The sequence below is a fragment of the Siniperca chuatsi genome, linkage group LG4 (assembly GCF_020085105.1).
Source record: "Siniperca chuatsi isolate FFG_IHB_CAS linkage group LG4, ASM2008510v1, whole genome shotgun sequence".
NCBI lineage: Eukaryota > Metazoa > Chordata > Actinopteri > Centrarchiformes > Sinipercidae > Siniperca > Siniperca chuatsi.
This window is the reverse complement of record NC_058045.1, coordinates 24686574-24705339: the sequence shown is the minus strand read 5'-3', so window position 1 is coordinate 24705339 and position 18766 is coordinate 24686574. Positions and strand designations below refer to the sequence as shown.

At 39.8% G+C, this 18766-nt stretch overlaps 1 protein-coding gene across 2 annotated transcripts in view; it reads right to left on the bottom strand.

Annotated features, from left to right (window-relative positions):
* The window catches only part of si:ch211-266k8.4 (USP6 N-terminal-like protein), a 68158-nt gene that overhangs the window by 43034 nt on the left and 6358 nt on the right, over nucleotides 1-18766 (bottom strand). For both annotated transcript variants that reach the window (XM_044194055.1, XM_044194054.1), the window contains exons 8-10: nucleotides 16176-16290; nucleotides 15646-15763; nucleotides 9518-9630 (exon numbers count right to left, since the gene is read on the bottom strand). In XM_044194055.1, coding sequence (XP_044049990.1) covers nucleotides 9518-9630; nucleotides 15646-15763; nucleotides 16176-16290 — 346 coding nt within the window. The remainder of the gene's footprint in view (nucleotides 1-9517; nucleotides 9631-15645; nucleotides 15764-16175; nucleotides 16291-18766) is intronic.

Genomic DNA, 18766 nt, shown 5'->3' with positions numbered 1-18766 from the left:
GGTGAAATAACGAAAAAAATAAAATTATAATTCCATGTAAACATATGCACTGAAAAAATATAACTTGTAAGTTAATGTAAATGACATAAGAGTAGGCAGGGTTCGTGTCATCAATTAAACCCAAGCTAATACAATGGATTGAAGTGGTGTCTAGTGAGGTACATACCAGATTCTCCTGCAAGTAACTCTTACAGCTCTTCCCTTAATTTTTGTTGTGTAAGTCTCTAATGCAATTATGCAGACGATAATATAATTCAAATGTAAAACCTCTATGTTTAGATCATAAAGGAACTGTGTAATAAAATGTGCCCTTAAAATACTTTTAACCTCATGCGTACTTGATATTTTTCCACTGCTCACTATAAACGGGGAAGTCCATAAGTCATAAGTCAAAGCAGGGTCTCAACCTGTTCAGTTCCCGTCATGATTTTAGCTCTAAGTCACTCGAATGCAATAGGTGTTTACAATATCTAATCTAGCTTCATGAGCATCAGACCACAAAAGCACTCAATCATCACTCATTATTATGTAAAAGAATTCAAAAGTATTTTGCTCAAACCACTTGCAAATATCCAAGTCCTCAGGCAGTCCTTCAGAGCAAACCACATAAACAGAATTACGGTCAAACACTAACACCCACACTAATATTTGTCACTACAGTCTGGGTTTGTTATAATACTTTAATACCCAAGGGGATCAACATCTCCTCTCACAGACTGTATGTCCTCATTAATCAGACAGCAGCTGAATTATTCCTGCTGTTTGTTTTTGTGTGTTTGCCACTTTGCATGTGTGCGTACAAGACAGGAAAAGCTCCCTGAGGAGTCTGTGTCATGTGTCAAAGACAATCAGAGAAAAACACTGAGCCCTTAATAGGAATACAAATGCACAGACTCAGTCGCTCACACACACAAACACACACAAAGCTCAAAGAAATGAAAAGTCCCTTTAGTGTGTTGGTAAATCAATGGCTTAAGAGTGTGAAGGCCACGATAGGCCATGGTTAGGAGAATAGAAGGAGCAGGGAGGGAGTGTGGGAAGACGAAGGGAGGAGAAAAAAATATAACAGCAAAGAAAAGACAAAGGCAAAGCAGTAGATGAGGAAGGGGGAAAGAGAAGAGCAGTAGGGGGGTATAAGTTAGGAATGCAAATTGATGTCAGCAACATATCAGGATTGGCATTACTTCCAACTGTTTGACCATGAACACAACTAAACCTATAATAAAATAAAATATTGAGAATAAAAACATACTGTCAGTTAAAATCAATTTTAGGATACTGGTGGAAAGAAACTAGTAGCAATGTCATCAGCCATACAATCAAACACAAAACTGCATTGAAAGTCTTATTTATGTTCTGTAAACAACTTAAGTTATAATGCCTGAAGATTTTCTCAAACCTCGTTTTTGATACTATTTATGGTCAGCATTTTTTCAACAATTGCCTTTCAATGTATTTACATTCAGTAATTACCTCTCTATACAATAGTTTTCACTGTTAGTGGTGGAGTCCACCATTTCCATGATGGATTCAAATTGACATCAAATGTACAGGGGATTCAAAGGAAGCAATGCAGCATGTAATGCAGCCATACTGTTTGTAATTTTATCTAATTGAAATCAGCCTCATTGTTTACTGTTAATTTGATTACTGCTAATGCAAACCAAACATTTCCTACTGCTGCTAGTTCACACTAAAAAGCATTCAACTGTCAAAGGAAATGCAATGTATTTGGCACTGAGGTAAGCACTGACAGCGATAATCAAACAAGCATCAGAAGGCAGCCATTTTGTAATTTTTTTTGACAGCAACAGATCAGTTTTAAATACTGCAGGAAGTAATGGAACAAGAAGGAGCAGCCACAGTGAGTTGTTAGATGAAGAGCTGCAGGCGAGAGACTGCACACCTTCAAATCCTCAGCAAGATAACCAACTCCTTTTACTGCGCGCTGCTGTTGTGTGGAAAATACTCACACTGTGGTGCAGCATGAAATCAGATCACGGTTGCTCATGGCATGATGGAACAAGGCCAATTATTAACTGACTTCATTAGTAAAATAACGTTAGTTTGTTTGGCTCCACTGTTAACAGATACACCAGTTGCTCTTCTGTTGTATTTCTGACAAACTACCTGCTCAAGGAGTGTTTGCTGCCATGAGAACTCTGGAACATGTAGTATTAATCCACACTTACGGACCAGGACTGAAATTATAAATGCAACTAAAGAAATCCTGACTGGTGAATTCTTAAATGAATGCATGGAAAGTTAGGAAAGGAGAGAGAAATGTAGGCAAAAAACAAAACAACAACACAAAATCAAGATAAAAGGGGTGGCAGGTGAAAAGAGAGGGATGGGGGAGAAAGAGAGAAAACACAATGGAAGGGAGTGGGTAGGCTCGCCCCTGATCCCCACTGACCTGTGAGTTTTGACCCCTACCACACCCTGTCAGTCAGAGCCTGACTCTTAATGCGCCTTAAGGTCTACTGCAAGGTCAAAGTTCATTCCCAGAGGGCAAAGGTCCAACAAGGACTCCAGAGGCTGGGATACGTGAAGTTGGGCACTGAGCAATAAATAACACATAACACAAGACAGGGTATGGTGGAGGTCAGCAAAGTCACAGATTCAATACTCTTAAGACAGTAAGAGAAGGAAAAAATTACTAGAGGAGGAAGAGAAGGACTGAGGGATTAATAGAGCATAGGAGAAGAGAGACAGAGTGGGAGCACAAGAAAGGAACTAAAATAGCCAGATCTCTACTTTCTAACCTATAATTACAGCTGCCAAAACTTGAACGATGAGCAATCTAAACAGAGTCTGGGACCTCTAATTTAAACTCCACAAGTTAAATATTTTATTGTGTCATTTATGTTGATGGCTAAACACGGTTAAATGAAGTCTTTGCCTCTGTGAATGCCTGTCAGACCAGCCCTCCAATTTCTCTGTGGGTCAGTGTGTGTGTGATTCTAGTGATTGTGTGGATTTGCCTACCAGAGCTTGACAGATTACAGTGGAACAGAATATGATCTTACTGCAATCTCCTCCTTTTGTTTTCAATTTTTTACTGTTTTTATTTCACTTTAAATCTCAAACTAAGTATTCTCAAAATGTGCCCATCTATTCCTCACTTTGCCTTTGTTATTCTGACTTACTGTCATTCCTCTATTCGATCACACTTTCTCAAACATTTAACAACATGCCTCTTTTCTTATCCATGCTTGCCTTTTTATTTCTTTAGTATTTTAGACCAAAAGTGCAGCAAAGAAAGCTCTTTTTGCCTTGTTTGGCAAGAAAAGGACGACCCAAATTTAAGTGTATGTAAATCATCATAACCTCTTTAACAAATTATGCCCCAGATTTTACCAGAAGTAAACATAATTAAGAAATTCTATTAATTATTAAGATTGCACCTCCCCTGGTTGAGTTTGAGAGCTGAGTTCTACTTCAGAATACAAACAAAGCTGCTTTATTCACATGCATGAACACAAAACAGTGTATGTTACCCTCTCTCTTACTGACACACGCACACACACACACAAACAATTATCCAGCACACACTCTAGGATAGCCACAGGGGCTCCAAAGGGTATAACAGGAGAATAGGGCATGAGGATGAGAGGGTAGTGCTGGGAAACTTACACGGCTAGAGCTGGAGTGTGTGAACATGCACACACACACACAAAGGAAAGCATGCGGGCAAGAAAGCCTTAAGGGTCCAACCCTGGAGGAAAGTATTCAGGGGCTTGGTAGGATCCGAGCCAACAACGCTTTCCTTTCTTTTCCTTTAAAAAGATTTGTTTTTCTCTTCTTACCCTCTCATCTTCTCTCCTACCTGCGGCTTCTAATCCCATCATCTAACACACACTTATACAAGAATCACAAATAATTCATTCTTATCCTAATTTTATCTAATTAAGGACCATATGCAAACAAGCACAGAATCCCTAACCAGCTGCTTTGTTCTAAATTAATGAGGGGAGATGAGGACATGCAAACCATTGTTGTCTTACTTTTACTGAAGTAACTCACCTGTAACAAATGCCCTGTTTTTTACTCCTTGACAACTCCTAATTTACACAGAAAAGCTATTGTAACTGCAACATATACATAAAGCCAACCATCAAATTACAAAAGCTTCATGAAAAAGCTGAATTACAAAACAAAATACAAAAAATGATCAGAATCAGCTTTATTGCCAAGTAGGTTTACACATACAAGGAATTTGCATTTATGTATTAGAAAACTGTCAAGCACAAATATGGTGAACATTACCTGACACCAAAAAGCTGATAGAAACACAACAACTCAGCCTTATAAACGTTTAGGATATTAAAATTTTAGTTATTGTACATTTGATTGAAAGTGTCTGTTGGAGACTAAACTACTGTCAACAATTACTACTACTCAGTTAGCATGAGCAGCCAGACAAGCCTCGAGGACATTGGCCCACATCCTGCAACCTGCTAGTCAACTTGAAGTTGAACAAAAGAACTTAGAACAATATCTAGGTCATTGTTGGTGGATAGTACACAAACAAGTTTAAGTTATAACCCCTGTGTACCATAGGAGTTAAAAGGAGAGGTTAGTGAAAAAGCTCATTTACCATCACAGACAACAAATAAACACCCTGACCCTTTGTTTCTGCTGGAAGCCTGACCAAGTAATTCCAGCTTATACAGCGTGACATACAGACCCTTATATGGTATTGTATATCTGATAGTAAAGGTCCCACTCACAAGAGAGGTGTCTAATGAGGAGAGTAGGTTAGCCTAGGGCTGATCAAGCAGGTGGCATTCCACTTCAACCATCAGAAACAAATGGAGATGGAGAGGGAGGGGGGATTACAACAAACCTTTACAAAGAGCACAGCTTACTAGAAAACAGACCTAACTAACGGGTCATAGGTAGGCTAAGTGCCCACGGCTGAGAGGCCTTATCCAGGTTAGAAAGGTGACATTCTTGTGGGACTAATGGATGCAATACAGCCCCAACAGTGACCTCAGACCACAAGACCATAATAAAGATGATCCAGATATTTTTTCTACCACCTCAACTTAACCTGCATTTCAGTCAGGACATACTAGCAAAATACAATATTTCTACCAGTGGTAACATCATTTATCACACAAAAAAATATTTGTACCACTGCAAAGTCTGCTGATGGTACTACATTTGTTGGAAAAACAAGCTGTTATGCAAACACAGGTCCCTCTTACATGACATGAACAGCATTGCAATATGTGATCAGCATAACATTATTGGAGGTGACTTCCACGGTCTGATCAATTGTTCAGATCTATTGTAACAATTCAAGGATGGCTGAAAAATTAAATTAATCTGATATCAGAACCACATCACAAAATCACAGAGCACTGTTGTGAAGCTCATTAGAATTGTTATATTTACAAAGTAAAGATTATGTAATATATTAGCTTGAGTTACTGTGGTTAGAACTGTACATAATGTTGTTTATTTCATCAAGCACTTTACTTCACTGACCAGAGTGCTCTGTCTTCCAAAATACACTTTACTTTGATGTTGATGTCATCTATTTAGAGGCTCTAGGGAACTCGGACAAGCCTGACAAGAACCAGAAGCTGTATAACCTCAGCTGAACTTAAAAGAACTTCTCATTTTGGATACTTTGTTTTTGTCTCCGCCACCTATAACCTGTGTGTTTGTGTGTGTTTGTGTCGTGGCTCCTTGGATAAACCCTTAGGGTGCTAACAGTAGTGTTGCAGGAGAACACCTCTATTTTTCTGTAAGTCATAAACTCCACATTCTGACCCTTGAAACACCCTTCATCACCTCTCTTGTAATCTGTTTGTTTGTGTGTGTGTATGGTCACTACAGCTCTGAACCTTGGCCAGTTTATTTTGACCCTTGACATACATTTTGAGAATATCTCCCTCCGTTGTTGTGCTTAACTGAAATAGAAGTGGAAGCAAAAGCATGGAAGACGCAAGACACTAAGTCACTAATAAAAGTATTCTGTGCATGATCCATTTATCATAAGCCAAGGACACAAAGAGAGGGGAAATAGTGTTGTCATTGTTTTCACAAAGTATTGAATGGATTCTGATGCAGTCCTGCCACACACACACACACACACACACACACACACACTAATATACATAAACTACTGCAGTGAGTTTGCTGGAGCCAAATAACAGATGGACAGTGAGGTCAGAAATGGTGTGAACAAGGGGATAAAAAAGAGAGATTTAGAGAACAGATGGGCAGAGATGGAAGAGTAAGGAAGAAGGCGTATACATACATCAAGCAAAACACTAAATACAAAGACAATTTCTGCTAAAATTTGTTTTTAACTGGATTTGACTCTGATTTTAAAGAGTTTTTTTTTCTCTTGTAAAAGTGTCAGTGTTAAAAAAAAGCCAAATTAGTCTTATAGGCACTTTATAGCTGTGAAAAAAATGTAGCAAAACAGATAATTATTCAATCAAAATCATATGTGAATATATATGTACATTGTTTTAAAAGTGGACTTTGATAGGTATGGAGCCTCTTGTTGATGGACAACCTAATTAACCACCTGGTCATCCTGCCAGGCCAATAAATCAATAACAATGCAATGACATTGCACAAAATCGAACTAAGCCAGGACTGTCATAGAGCTTACACATAATATTATATCAAAAACCATCAAACCAAGGATGAAGACTGTAGAAGGTTGCCTGAGTGTACTGAATAAAATGAATGCTGAGTCACTGCACTAAAGGCTTGAGCAGCAGGAAGACAGGAAGTACTGTAGGTAGGTATCATGGGAGGCTGCTGAGGAGAACAGGACTTTGGCATCTGCTACTACACGGAGGTGTCATGGAAAAAAGGAGACATAAGAGAGGGCAGGAGAGGGAACAGAAAGAATGAAAGGAGAAGAGGAGGAAACAATGGAGGGCAGGAAAGGAGCAAAGGGTCAAAAGAGGGCAAAAGAGAGCTGAATAAAAGGCGAAAAATGTAGGAGTGGGGAAGGGCATGGAGGAGAGAGAAAGGTGTTAAGAGTAGGGGAGAGGAAAAGGAGAGGTGGGGAGAGGAAAACAAGAGGAATACAACAGGAAAGTAGCCCGTAGAAGGACAGAAGGACACATCTACCTGCTCTCAGAGCATCTCAGCCTGACTCAGCATAACCTGAAGTCACTTCCACTCTGTCCTTAATTGCTGACTCAGCCTGCTGTTGGATGGGCCCCAGGGACCCTACTGTCACAGCTGAAACCCTCTACAACAATTTCATTCACAACACCTAGTCTTGCTAGGACAATGCACCACATGAAACCTTTTTAGTTACTTGTACCATCATGAGCTTCATGTCAAAATATACATGTACGTATGAACAAAAAAAATTGTTGTCACAGAGCAATACTTCTTAGTCTTTTAATTTTAACATTTCAATAACCAAAACCTTTTCTACAAAAAGGTGGGTTTTTTTGTTTGTTTGTTAAAATCAGCCCATATAGACTAAATGGTCAAACCATTAAAAGCAAGCGTGGTCAGGCTTTTGCTTTGCTCCTCATATGGAACATGTGGATCAATGGCAGAGAAGTGGATCAATGTGGCAGCAGTGCTTTGAGAAGATTTTATCGACTTTTTTTGTGTGGCATTTTTGCCCTTTGTTTGATAGTGACAGCTGCAGAGATAGACAAGAAAGGTGGTCGAGGGAGAGGGGATAACATGCAGCCAAGAACTGCGAGTTGGAATAACTGCACACACGTTGTCCCCCCCCCATTTTCAAACTTGTAGTTGTCAGCCCCAATCAACCCTGACTCAAGTGACATCACTTGATTTTACAAATTTTCACGCAGCTCTCTCAGAAGCCATAAAAGGCTAAAGGCTTTATACAACTTTTTTCAAATCACAAATTAGCCTGAAAGGGCTTTACAATCTCTACAGCATACAGCACTCTCTATCTTTAGAACCAGTCATCTATGAGCATCTCTAAATGCCACATAAACAGAAACATTTTCCAGCAACAGCTCTTTTAGTAAACAGCACTCCAATTAGCTGTTAACAACATAGATTTAGTTTCAGGAGTAGAGGTCCTGAACTGTTAATTGGAGTGTGGAACACATGCCACAAGATTTGTAACAACACCATGACGGTGGTGGGTGTCAGTGAAAGAGAGAGTGAGTGAAAATGTATGAGAGAGAGAGAGAAAATACAGGACCGCTGGATTGTGTCGGAGAGGCAGCAAATGAATCAGCTCGTTTTCCCTGCTGCCTTGAGGGCTAGACAGTCTGACAGGCCAGCAAATAAGGATGACTCATCCTGACTCACACACAGCCACACATACACACAGGTGGGCACACATACACAAATACAGGGTGATGGATTATCCACCGTAAAACATGCTTGTCTTGCATCCGATTGCCCTGAAAGGAAACCTCTCTTGCTCGCCGATTCTTCTGCCCTTTTCGCAAATACTCTCACACTAACACAATTCATTCTTTCACATACACTCTCTCTCTCTCTCACACAGTCTGTTTTTCTTGCCCCTCTTCTATCTCCCTTCCCAGCTGCATTGATGAGCACAGCCCTGCAGCCACCAACCTGTGACTCATCCTTGTAGCCTTTCTGAGTCTGTCAGGATGCACGCACATACACAAGAATATGTGCACTTACACACACACACACACACACACACACACACACACACACACACACACACACACACACTCTTCAGGCATTCCAATCTGTCTGTCTTTTGTGAAGATGAGACTCCAGTGGTGAGGGGTTTCCAGATCTTGTGGAGGTGATATCTGAACAACCTTCAAAAGATAAAAACTCCTTTGATCTGTCAAGTTATAGTACGGACACACACAAGCAGCCAGTTACATGAACTTTGTCATCAGTGCAGGGCGAAGCTGACAGTTGTTGAGCCAGAATGGAATAAAACAAACTCAACATGTTTGACACTGTTTAGGTACTGAAATGTCTGAACAGAATCAGAGAATTATTTCTTCACTTACCACTTCTTGCTAATTGATAGCTTGTTTAGAGGGCAGTCTATGGTAAAATATAAGCTTTAAAATGTCCAGTTCCTTCAAATATCTCTCTCAATTAGGAAATGGCAAAATAAAGAAATAAAAATGAAAAGCTTACATGAAAAGATGCTTACTAAAGAATAAAACGCATGTAAATATAAAAAGCAAACATACTACCAGGCAGTTTAACATTTAGCAAGTTGTAAACAGAATAAACTAACGGAAGGAGGTGAACAAGGGGTGACTGTTTCCTCCTTCTGTAACAGTGTTCTCAGGAACAAGCTGGAGATGTCTTCCCCAAGGTCCAACCACCTTGACATTAAGACCGGAGAACAAAACTGTGTGTGTATGTGTGTAACAGGATCAGCATGTGTGCCACTGAAGGTTAAGTGATGTGGACTGAATGAGTTACCAGAGTTTGAGTGACTGTGTGCTGAGTGGTCCCCAGTGTCCCTTTGCATTATTAGCTTTTGCTTAAGAACCACTGCTTTGTCTGTGTAATGTGTGTGTGTGTGTGTGTGTACCTGCTTCGGGTCCATGGGGGCTCTCGTCCAACACCAGGCTGTTCATACATTTAAGCTCCCAGTCTTGGACTTCAGTATTCCACAGGGCAGGGACCAACACGGTGTACTGGGCCCTGCAGATGGAAGTGGGGTGTGGAGGATAGAGAGAGGGTGGGAACAATGGGGGATGTAATTTAAAATGGGTACTAACTGGATTAAGGTTACAACAAAAAGAGGGTGGTAGCATGAACCAACTGTAACTGAACAGACAGGTACAGTATATAAATATCTGAAACAATTATTGTTTTTAATAAAACTACACTTGAAAATTATACATTTTGGGGCATGATGTGATCATTAAATCAAATGTGATGCTAAACATGATGAATGTTTAGCATATAGGATAGGTTCACATGCCCACGTATATATTAAAAGATCTTTGCTAGCCGTAATCATTCCTCCTGTTCATGCTGGCCTGATGGGGGACCTAATCCATACTCTTCGTTTTGTGCAATAATATATTGTAAAGTTCAGTAGAAGCTATTATCAGGCCCCAACAAGTCTGAATTGATCAAATCAAATGGATATTTTCCCTCTTTGTGTTTCCCCGGGCAGTGTTTCCATGCTGAGTTAGCGTGGAGGAAAAGTAAGTAGTAAAAAATAGAGGGAATTTTGTACTAAAAAAGACTGACTTTGGAAGATACCCACCTGATTTGATTAACTCTGACTGCTGAAACCTCATATCAACTTCACATAAACTTTGAATGTAGTTTTGCACAAAACAAGGTCTGTGGATTTTGTCCCCCATCATTTACATTGGAATAGCATTAGGAAGGGCCGTAATGGCCAATCTGAACTGGGGGCAATGTTACAGCCAGAAAAAAACGGTTCAATGTTCATATGGACACCTGATTATTGTTTTAAGACAGACTTGAAAATTTGTGAACCTATCCTTTTTTTGTATTAATCAAAGTGACATGCAGGCGCATATAATGCAACATTAATGTGAGGTGAGAATGATGGAGGATCAGAGAAACTGATGAGGAAGAGAAGACAGAGACAGAGGAGGGAGAGGTGACAAAAGAGTGATATGTAATTGGGATAGATCACATGGTTGAGCTATCCATCCTAGTATAGAATGATAGATGTTGTAGACAGCAATAGATAGAGTGCTTGGGAGAGAATGAAAATAGAGTGATCATGGGAGAAGAAGAATGAATGATGTGTACAAATTTCCTGATCACAGCAAGCATTTCACAGATGGTGACGTGCTACTGGTCAAAATCGAACATACAGTAAAAACCATTCGTTGGTAGATGCAGGCAACAGCTGGACAACTCTAGTCATCCCACTTCTCTTTCTCTTTTTTGCACAACACCGTATTTTAATTGGATCGATTTTCAATGGTTATGCTGGCCGTTGTACCAACTTCCTCCAACGATGGCTTGGATATGAAGCACACTGAAGAATAACACACTCTCTTTACACCTTAGCACTCAAACACAAACTAAAACTAAACTTGCAGAACTAATACAATAACATCAGTGTGTTATTACTTAAATATCATCAGTGTGATGACTCAAGTTGGTTGAAGAGTGTTCTTCAATTGAATTATCTAGTTTTAAGTTATGTGACAGCAAATCCATCGACCCTGGTTATGAGCCCATTAAGCCCTGAATCCCTATCAGCTCCACTGCTGCAAACAGCATGACAAACAGTTAGTCTGTGGACATTTAAATGTGTCCAGAAACTGAGTTGACTTGAGTATGCTTTCACATAGATGACTCGCATACTACATATACAAGTATATGTAATATACAGCATATAAGTATCTTAACTTGAGGGAAGTAAAATACTTCAAAGGCTATTCTGGTTATCTAACATTTTGATTTCATTTCATATGCCACTTAGAAAACTGTGTCTGGTCAGTTAAAGTTGCCTTGAAAAGTACTGCTTGTTGCTTCTCAGAATGATGAGGAATTACAAGGAATGTAGCATTTTCAATTTTGTTCATGTCTTTTTTTGGTAAACATTACTGATTAATTTCTTTTTGAATCTGTTTGTGCAATTGATTGCACAACACTCTTTACCATTATAGCAGGATTTTCCTTGTTTTTTACCATGTCAATGCTTTGAGTCATTTTAAATCTCACTAGCACCAAAGCCAACGTGCTGTGTATATCTACACAGTTCAGAGGAGAACGAGACATGATATGATGTATACATGTGTGTCTTTCAGGGAAATTCGCAGCAAGTTTCTTGACTGGATCTGTCAAAGCTTTAATATGTGCTTTGTACAGCTCAGAGGCAGGTCTACATTACAAGCTGTTAAAGTAGCAGTAAGATTTAGTGGCATCTAGTGGTGAAATTGCAGTTTGCAAACATTTGAATACCGCTCATATCATCCTCCCCTTCCAAGTGTGTAGGAGAAACTACGGTGGCCGCGAAACTCGCGAAAAACGCAATATAAACAAGTTATTCTATGGTAATGCAAACACATTCTTATTTTCAGGTGATTATACACTAATGAAAACATACTTATGAATATTATATTCAATTTCTGCAGATAGATCCTCCTAAATGTTACACACTGGACCTTTAAAAAAAGATAAGGTTCCAACTCTGACCATCTCAAATCAATTTTCTGCATCAGGTTGCTTAGGGAAAGGCTTTGCCAGAAGACATGGACTTGTATTTAAGACAGCTAAATGGGAAGTAAAAAAAAAAAAAAAATCAAAAATGTATATCATGTCAAAAGAATGAACAACACAAGCAAGAGGGACCCACTGAGTGATCCTCAGTCTGAATGAATTTGGGAATTTTGGTTGAAAGAGAAGGCAAAAAACTAAAGCAGAGACTGTATTGAAACCAGATTTGTCAGTGTGAAGTAAACAAATGATGTGTCAACCCCTCTAGCTGAACGAGGGTGTCAGTGCGTCAATGAGGATAAATGAAAGAATGAAAAGAAGCATATAGGAGGAGGGTGCAGAAAAGAGAAAATGAGAGCACAGGGGAGGAGGGACAGCCCAGGGAGGTTTATGGGAATTGAGTATTGTGAAGGAGGAGGTAAACAAAAGAGAAAGAGATAGGACTGGTGGAGGGCACTAAGACAAATAGTGTGTATAGGGAGTGAGTGGGAGACGGTATAGAGGGGGAGACAAAGAGAGAGAGGACTGGGCACAGGAGATATGGACACTGAAGGAGTGACAATGAAAAGTAGGTGCTGAAAGAGAGGAAACTAATGATTAAAATTAAATTTTTAGCGCAATACAATAATTCAATTGTAGTCAATATCTTCATTATCACCTTTAAAATATATGAGGAGTATTTTCCAAGGTTTATCATCACAACTGAAGTTTGAGCTAACGTGAACATGGCAATATCAGAATCAGAAATATTTTATTGATCCCCGAGGGGAAACTCAGGGATATGATGACAATGCTAACATACTGATGGTTAGCAGATATAATGTTTACCATTTTAACCATTTAAGTTTAAGTTCAGTTCTGAAATATTGACCAGTGACAGCCTCTATCTCCGTCAATGCTCTTCCTGCTGTCTCAACAGCACAGTGCAGGAAGGAGAGAAAATATTGTTTGTCACTTAAAGTGTGGTCTTCGTTTGACGAACGAAGTTAGCAGACAAGTGAGCAAAGAACTTCACATGACAATATCCACAACTTATTATTTTGATCAGTGGACCATTACGGACTAAATTAATTTAAATAATTGAGTAATGGACAGATAATCGGACTTTATGACCACTTCAAAGGTAGCCTAACAGACCAGTAAAAGGACTCTACATTTAATTGCTTAGCTTTTAATTGAAGTTTTACAATACTAACATGAGTTAGCATTAGCTAGCATAGCCATTCAACTGTGGCTGCTAATCTCTTGAGAAGACGTTGCCTTGGAGTTTTTATTGGGGCTTCAGTAAGTTAGCCTAGACACTTCTCTGGTATCGGGTGGTTGAAAACACTCCTGCTTCAAGTAAACCTTTTGTTTGTACCAGTTATTATGGCAACCCCTAACTGCACAAACAATTCTGGTTTTCCTCGAAGCCATAGTGGTCCAAAGAGTTGTGTTAGCTAACCAATGACTGGAAGTGCCTGACCGTAAGTCTCACACAAAAAATTGTCAACTGGCAGTCTCCATATTTCCGTTGAAAATAAGGTGAATAGTTGTTGAGATATTTCAGTCTGGACAGTCAGGTGGACCGGCCAACCAACCAAAAGACAGACCGACATTAGCATCCCTAGATCCCCACACTGCTAGCATTGCTAAAAACAGATTGGGGGAGGCAGCGCGGTTACTATCACTGAATAAAAGAGGCAGAGGGAAGTGAAGAAGTAGTAGTAATACGACGTTACTCAAAAGGCACTGCTCAACTGATCTATATTGAGACCAAACGTTTAAATGAGGAGCATTAGCTCCTGGGAAATAGCTGGGAGTCATTGTTGCAACCTATGACTGAGATGACAGCTGAGTGACATCCCAGTGTAGACAGACAGACACATGAGATGGATGAGCATCCCAACCATCCATTAATCAGAATGGCCTATATGGTGTGTGACAAATCCTATTGATACCATTCAGAGAGTAAAAGAGCAGAGATTCGTATGGAAAATTAAGAGAGGCTGAAGATCTTGCCTCGCTCCCCTCCTTCATTTCTCTTACTACCCCCCTCCCCAATTAGTGTACCTTCTCTAGCCGCTTCTCTCTGACCCACTATTCATCTTCCTTTCTCTCTTTTACCCCACTCGCTTCCTTCCCCTCTTTCTTCAACAGTATCTTCCCAGTGTAAGGGGATCCTGCCCTGGGAGACGGTCGAACCACTTAGTGTTGACTTCTGACCAGGCTTTCATAATGATGCCAAGCAGGCAACAAGGACTTCTCAATGTGACGTGATGGCAGGCTGCCCACTGAACACCAGAGCTAGAACAAAATGGTACTGTCAGTGCTGCCCTTGATGCATGCATATACAAACAGAAGAAGAGGTTCACACATGGATAAGAATGTGCTGTTTCTTTCCTTGTAGCACAGAAAACATAGCTTGCATAACCCATCTGTGCGATTAAGTGGTTATGAAAGCTAGATATAGAATGTTGCAAATAAAGCATTAAAAAAAATCTAATGGTCAGTTAAACAGTTGTTTAGCTGTTCCCCACAATAATCCTAAAGATTTGTCCTTCATAATCCACTTTGCAAGTCATTGGTGCGTACCTAGCACGCCTTCTCCCCCCTCTGGCTCATGATAAAGTACTTTATCACTGCCTGTGACACAGCTACGTTTATGGAAACTACTTGGCTGTGTAGCCTCCATTTATCCAGAGTCTACTGCACAGATCTTTGTCCAAGGTAAACAATCTTAGGTCCAAACAGTGGGACCTTTTCTGCAACGAGAAGCACACGAGTGTGAAATTTAAGTAGCTGAAGGGAGCTTATCTATTAAAACAAATATGATAAACTGGATTTTAATAATCACAGTGCACCAGTCTGTCACACACACACACACACTGGCTGTATACACAAACCCAGTGACCCTGCTGAGTTGCCATAACTACAGCTCCATGTCAACAAAACATGTCCGTCGGCATGTGACGTTTATATTCAACATAGTGAGAGACAGACAGAGGGGTTCGACTGAAAGCAGCATGGGCTGCCATTGAAGAAACTAATTTAGCATAAAGGATGTTTAATCCAAACATGTACAAAAACAACCACAGCAAAACAATGACACTATACTTTTCCTGGAATGCTTGGTGTCAAAACATGTCCAGTCCTGATGAGCTGATTGATATTCATGAGCTGCCTGGGGTTTTATTTAGGACCAAGTCTAAAAACCGAGCTCTCAGCTCTGAGAACTGTGCTGCACATTTTTCAGAAGGACCCATCGCTTTCAGCACATTCATAAGGGGGGTCTGGGACAATATTCATGGATGCGGGTCTCAGACAACATTTGCTATGGTAGTTAGTGCTAAACAAAATGTGGATTATGGACAGCTGCACAAATATGCGAGGATGTAAATGATAAATGTCATAAGCCACTCAGAAAATATATGGCATAATATATATAAATATATAACCGTTTGTAAGTACAGATAGTGTACATTAATGATGCTGTCCCATGATCAACTTCACTTTACTTACACATCAACAGGTACTCTCAACAGCAGGGGTAACACTGCTCCCTCATCATTCAGGTCCATCAATCGAGGCTCCAGGAGCTCAATGATGGTTAGAGCAGTGCGGAACACAGCCGACAGGCCTGCGGAGAGACAGCAGGATTTCCAAAAATGATTGCTCTAACATACATGAATGCTTTGGTAATACAAAGTAGTTGTATAAGCTAGAGTGGATGAAAAGCAATTAATGCTGTGAGGTATCAACCCATTAAACCAGTCCGATTAGCCCGCTAATCTTTTCTCTGACACTGGACCAAACTGAATTATGCCCATATTACTAATAAAAAGTCACAGTAAAGAGATAACTATTGTCTTGGACATTAAAAACTATTTACTAAAAAATATTTTATAGCCCCATGCCCCTTCCCCACTGTGAGGTGGGGAAGGGGCATGTGGGGGAGTGAATGTGAGGAAATGATAAATTTACAATAATGTCAGTTCGTTTCATCTGCTTGCTTGTACATTGGTCCGTGTGTGTTTTGTGTGTGTACATACCGTGCAGAATGATGAGATCCCAGACAGCCAAGACAGAGTCCCAGCAGGGCAGGGAAGTGAAGAGAGTGAGGAACCATGGCATCACAAAGTGGACTGATAAGACTCCCACTGACTCCTGCAGGGAGGGTGGGAAAACAGGGACGGTTGATTTGGCATAACCAAACAATGTATTCAAGACTTCAATTTCTGTCAACTATACTCCTTTACTGGCCTCCTAACTGAACCATCCATCCACAACGTATGCAATTTAGGTAGTGTTTAAACTTTAATGTTTTTGTAATGTAATTTCTTAAACTGAATTTCTGAAATGGGGTTACAGACTAATTAACCACCAGCATCCAAGGAACAATGTATTTGAGATTTTTAATACATTCTGGTGTGTAATGTCTTGTAACAGTGGACATATGTCTTACAAAATAAGATTCAAATATTTTGGGTCCTTCATGTTTAAGCCTGGCATTCTAAATGCATTCAGTCTCTGTTTGCTTAGGTTTGGTGTATACAGCACAAGTAAAAAAATTCTGTTTATAGCTCGCTTGCCTTAACTCTGCTGAACAGCTCTATTACAAAGGAAATGCTGACCACTGATCTCTAATAGGCTTTTTCTGTAAGGGATAAAAAACTATTGTGCCTACAATAAGCCCCTGTGGTGTGTGTGTGTTAATGTGTATGTGTGTTTGCTTCAAAAAGGGCAGCCTTCCTCCCAGACCTGCTGAGTCAACGTGAAGTATAACAATATCTTCAAAGACACTTGAGCAGCACAAATACTAGTAGTGAATGCATCAGTGTGTGCAAACACACTTTGATGGAGAGGAGAACTAAGTTGCAACTGCAACATGGCTAAGAAGAATGCTCAGAAGGAGGCTCACTATTTTCAAAACCATTATTGAGAAAACGCTAGCTCTATGATGCCGGGTTCAGACAGGAGGCGGAAGCACTGCGAAGTGCTACAAAGCGCCACCTGCTTTCTTTTGGCGCCCATGTTAACCATTTGAGCTAAATGCTGTCATAAGCGTGCTAACACGCTGATGCTAAGCAGGCATAATGTTTGACGTGGTCACCTTAGTTTAGCATGTAAGCATTCGAGCATTTGGGAATTAGATAAAATATAGCTGAGGCTGATGGGCATGTCATTTGGTCTTAAACCAACTTTTGGACAAATGAAAACTTTGACCTGCTAAATGAAAAGTTAAGAGATCACCAAAGTTATTACAATTCATCCTGTGGTGGGCATATCTGTACCAAATTTTATGGCAATCCCTCCAATAGGTGTTGAGAGGTTTCACTGAAAATTTTTTAACCTCATGGTGGAGATAGAGGTCAGTGGGATTCATCTTCTGGGAACCATGAATGTCTGTACAAAATTTCCATCGAATAGTGGCCAAGAGATTTCAGTCCGGACCAAAGTAGTGGACAACCAACCAACCAACCAACCGACAGACAGACCGACCGACCAAAAAACTGACATTGCCATCCATTGAATAAAAACAACATGTCTTACTAAATAAAATAAGCTTGTCATACTGGGAGAATTTTCAGACCTTTGTAGATTTTCCCAGAACATAAACAACTGATGTTACTGAGTGCTAAATGGCTTGTGTCTTAGGCTACAATAAGAGGACAGGAAGCTTAGTTTCACACTAAAAGTTGTTTTTGTAAATTATTTAAATGAATTAGGAAGTCTAATAATAACGCAATTAAACATCTGAGTCAAGACACCATAGGTCAAAATACATAAAATACCAGAATAGCCCTCTCAAATTCTAATTTCTCTTATAAAGTATATAGTACATAGAACAAACACTTTTCCTAAAAAGAGAAGCTGGATTAACACTGAATATAAAGTACTGCCCAGGTGGCAAAGCTGTACTTTACTGTCATTTACATGACCCATCCCTCATGGAATTAGTCAGACACATTAATAAACAGCAAATACATTTTTTTACTTTCAATATATGACGGCAATATACCATATCTTATCTGTGCACATATTTTTCACATTTACTTTCTAAAATAAATAAGAAGTCCTCAATTTTAGCTTTTGTCAGATTTCTTCTGCTCATGTTTTTATGCATTTAGCCCTGACATGGTATTTGGACTCCTCCACCTGTTTTCTGTATTTCTTGTGGCAAAAAAATCTAGATGAAGTGATAAATCTTCTTTTCCATAAAGATAACATTAAATTTCTGTCCACTTGCAACTGCAAAAAAGGTGTTACATGTCTGCTGTGAGGTTCACTAAATCCACTTAGTGAAAATAGTTCGCTAACAGTAAGGACGGAGGGAAAATTACACAGCTGTAGGCTTGTGCCCCCCCCCCCCCCGTGCAACCAGTAATACTGAATGAATACGACTGAATGACAGAAGAGGCCCAGTTGATGATGGACACTTTACAGTGGCCTCTCCCTCGCAGATGAACTACTCATCACTTGGCTATATCTGGCCTGAAACACAAATATACACACACACACTTTCAAGATCTTTCTTGTCATCGTGTTTTTTTGAGCGTCTCGAAAAATTCCAGTGCAAACAGAAGCACCATACTTTCCTCCCAGTTTTCAGTGTCCGCTCATGATAAGTACCCTGTTGAAA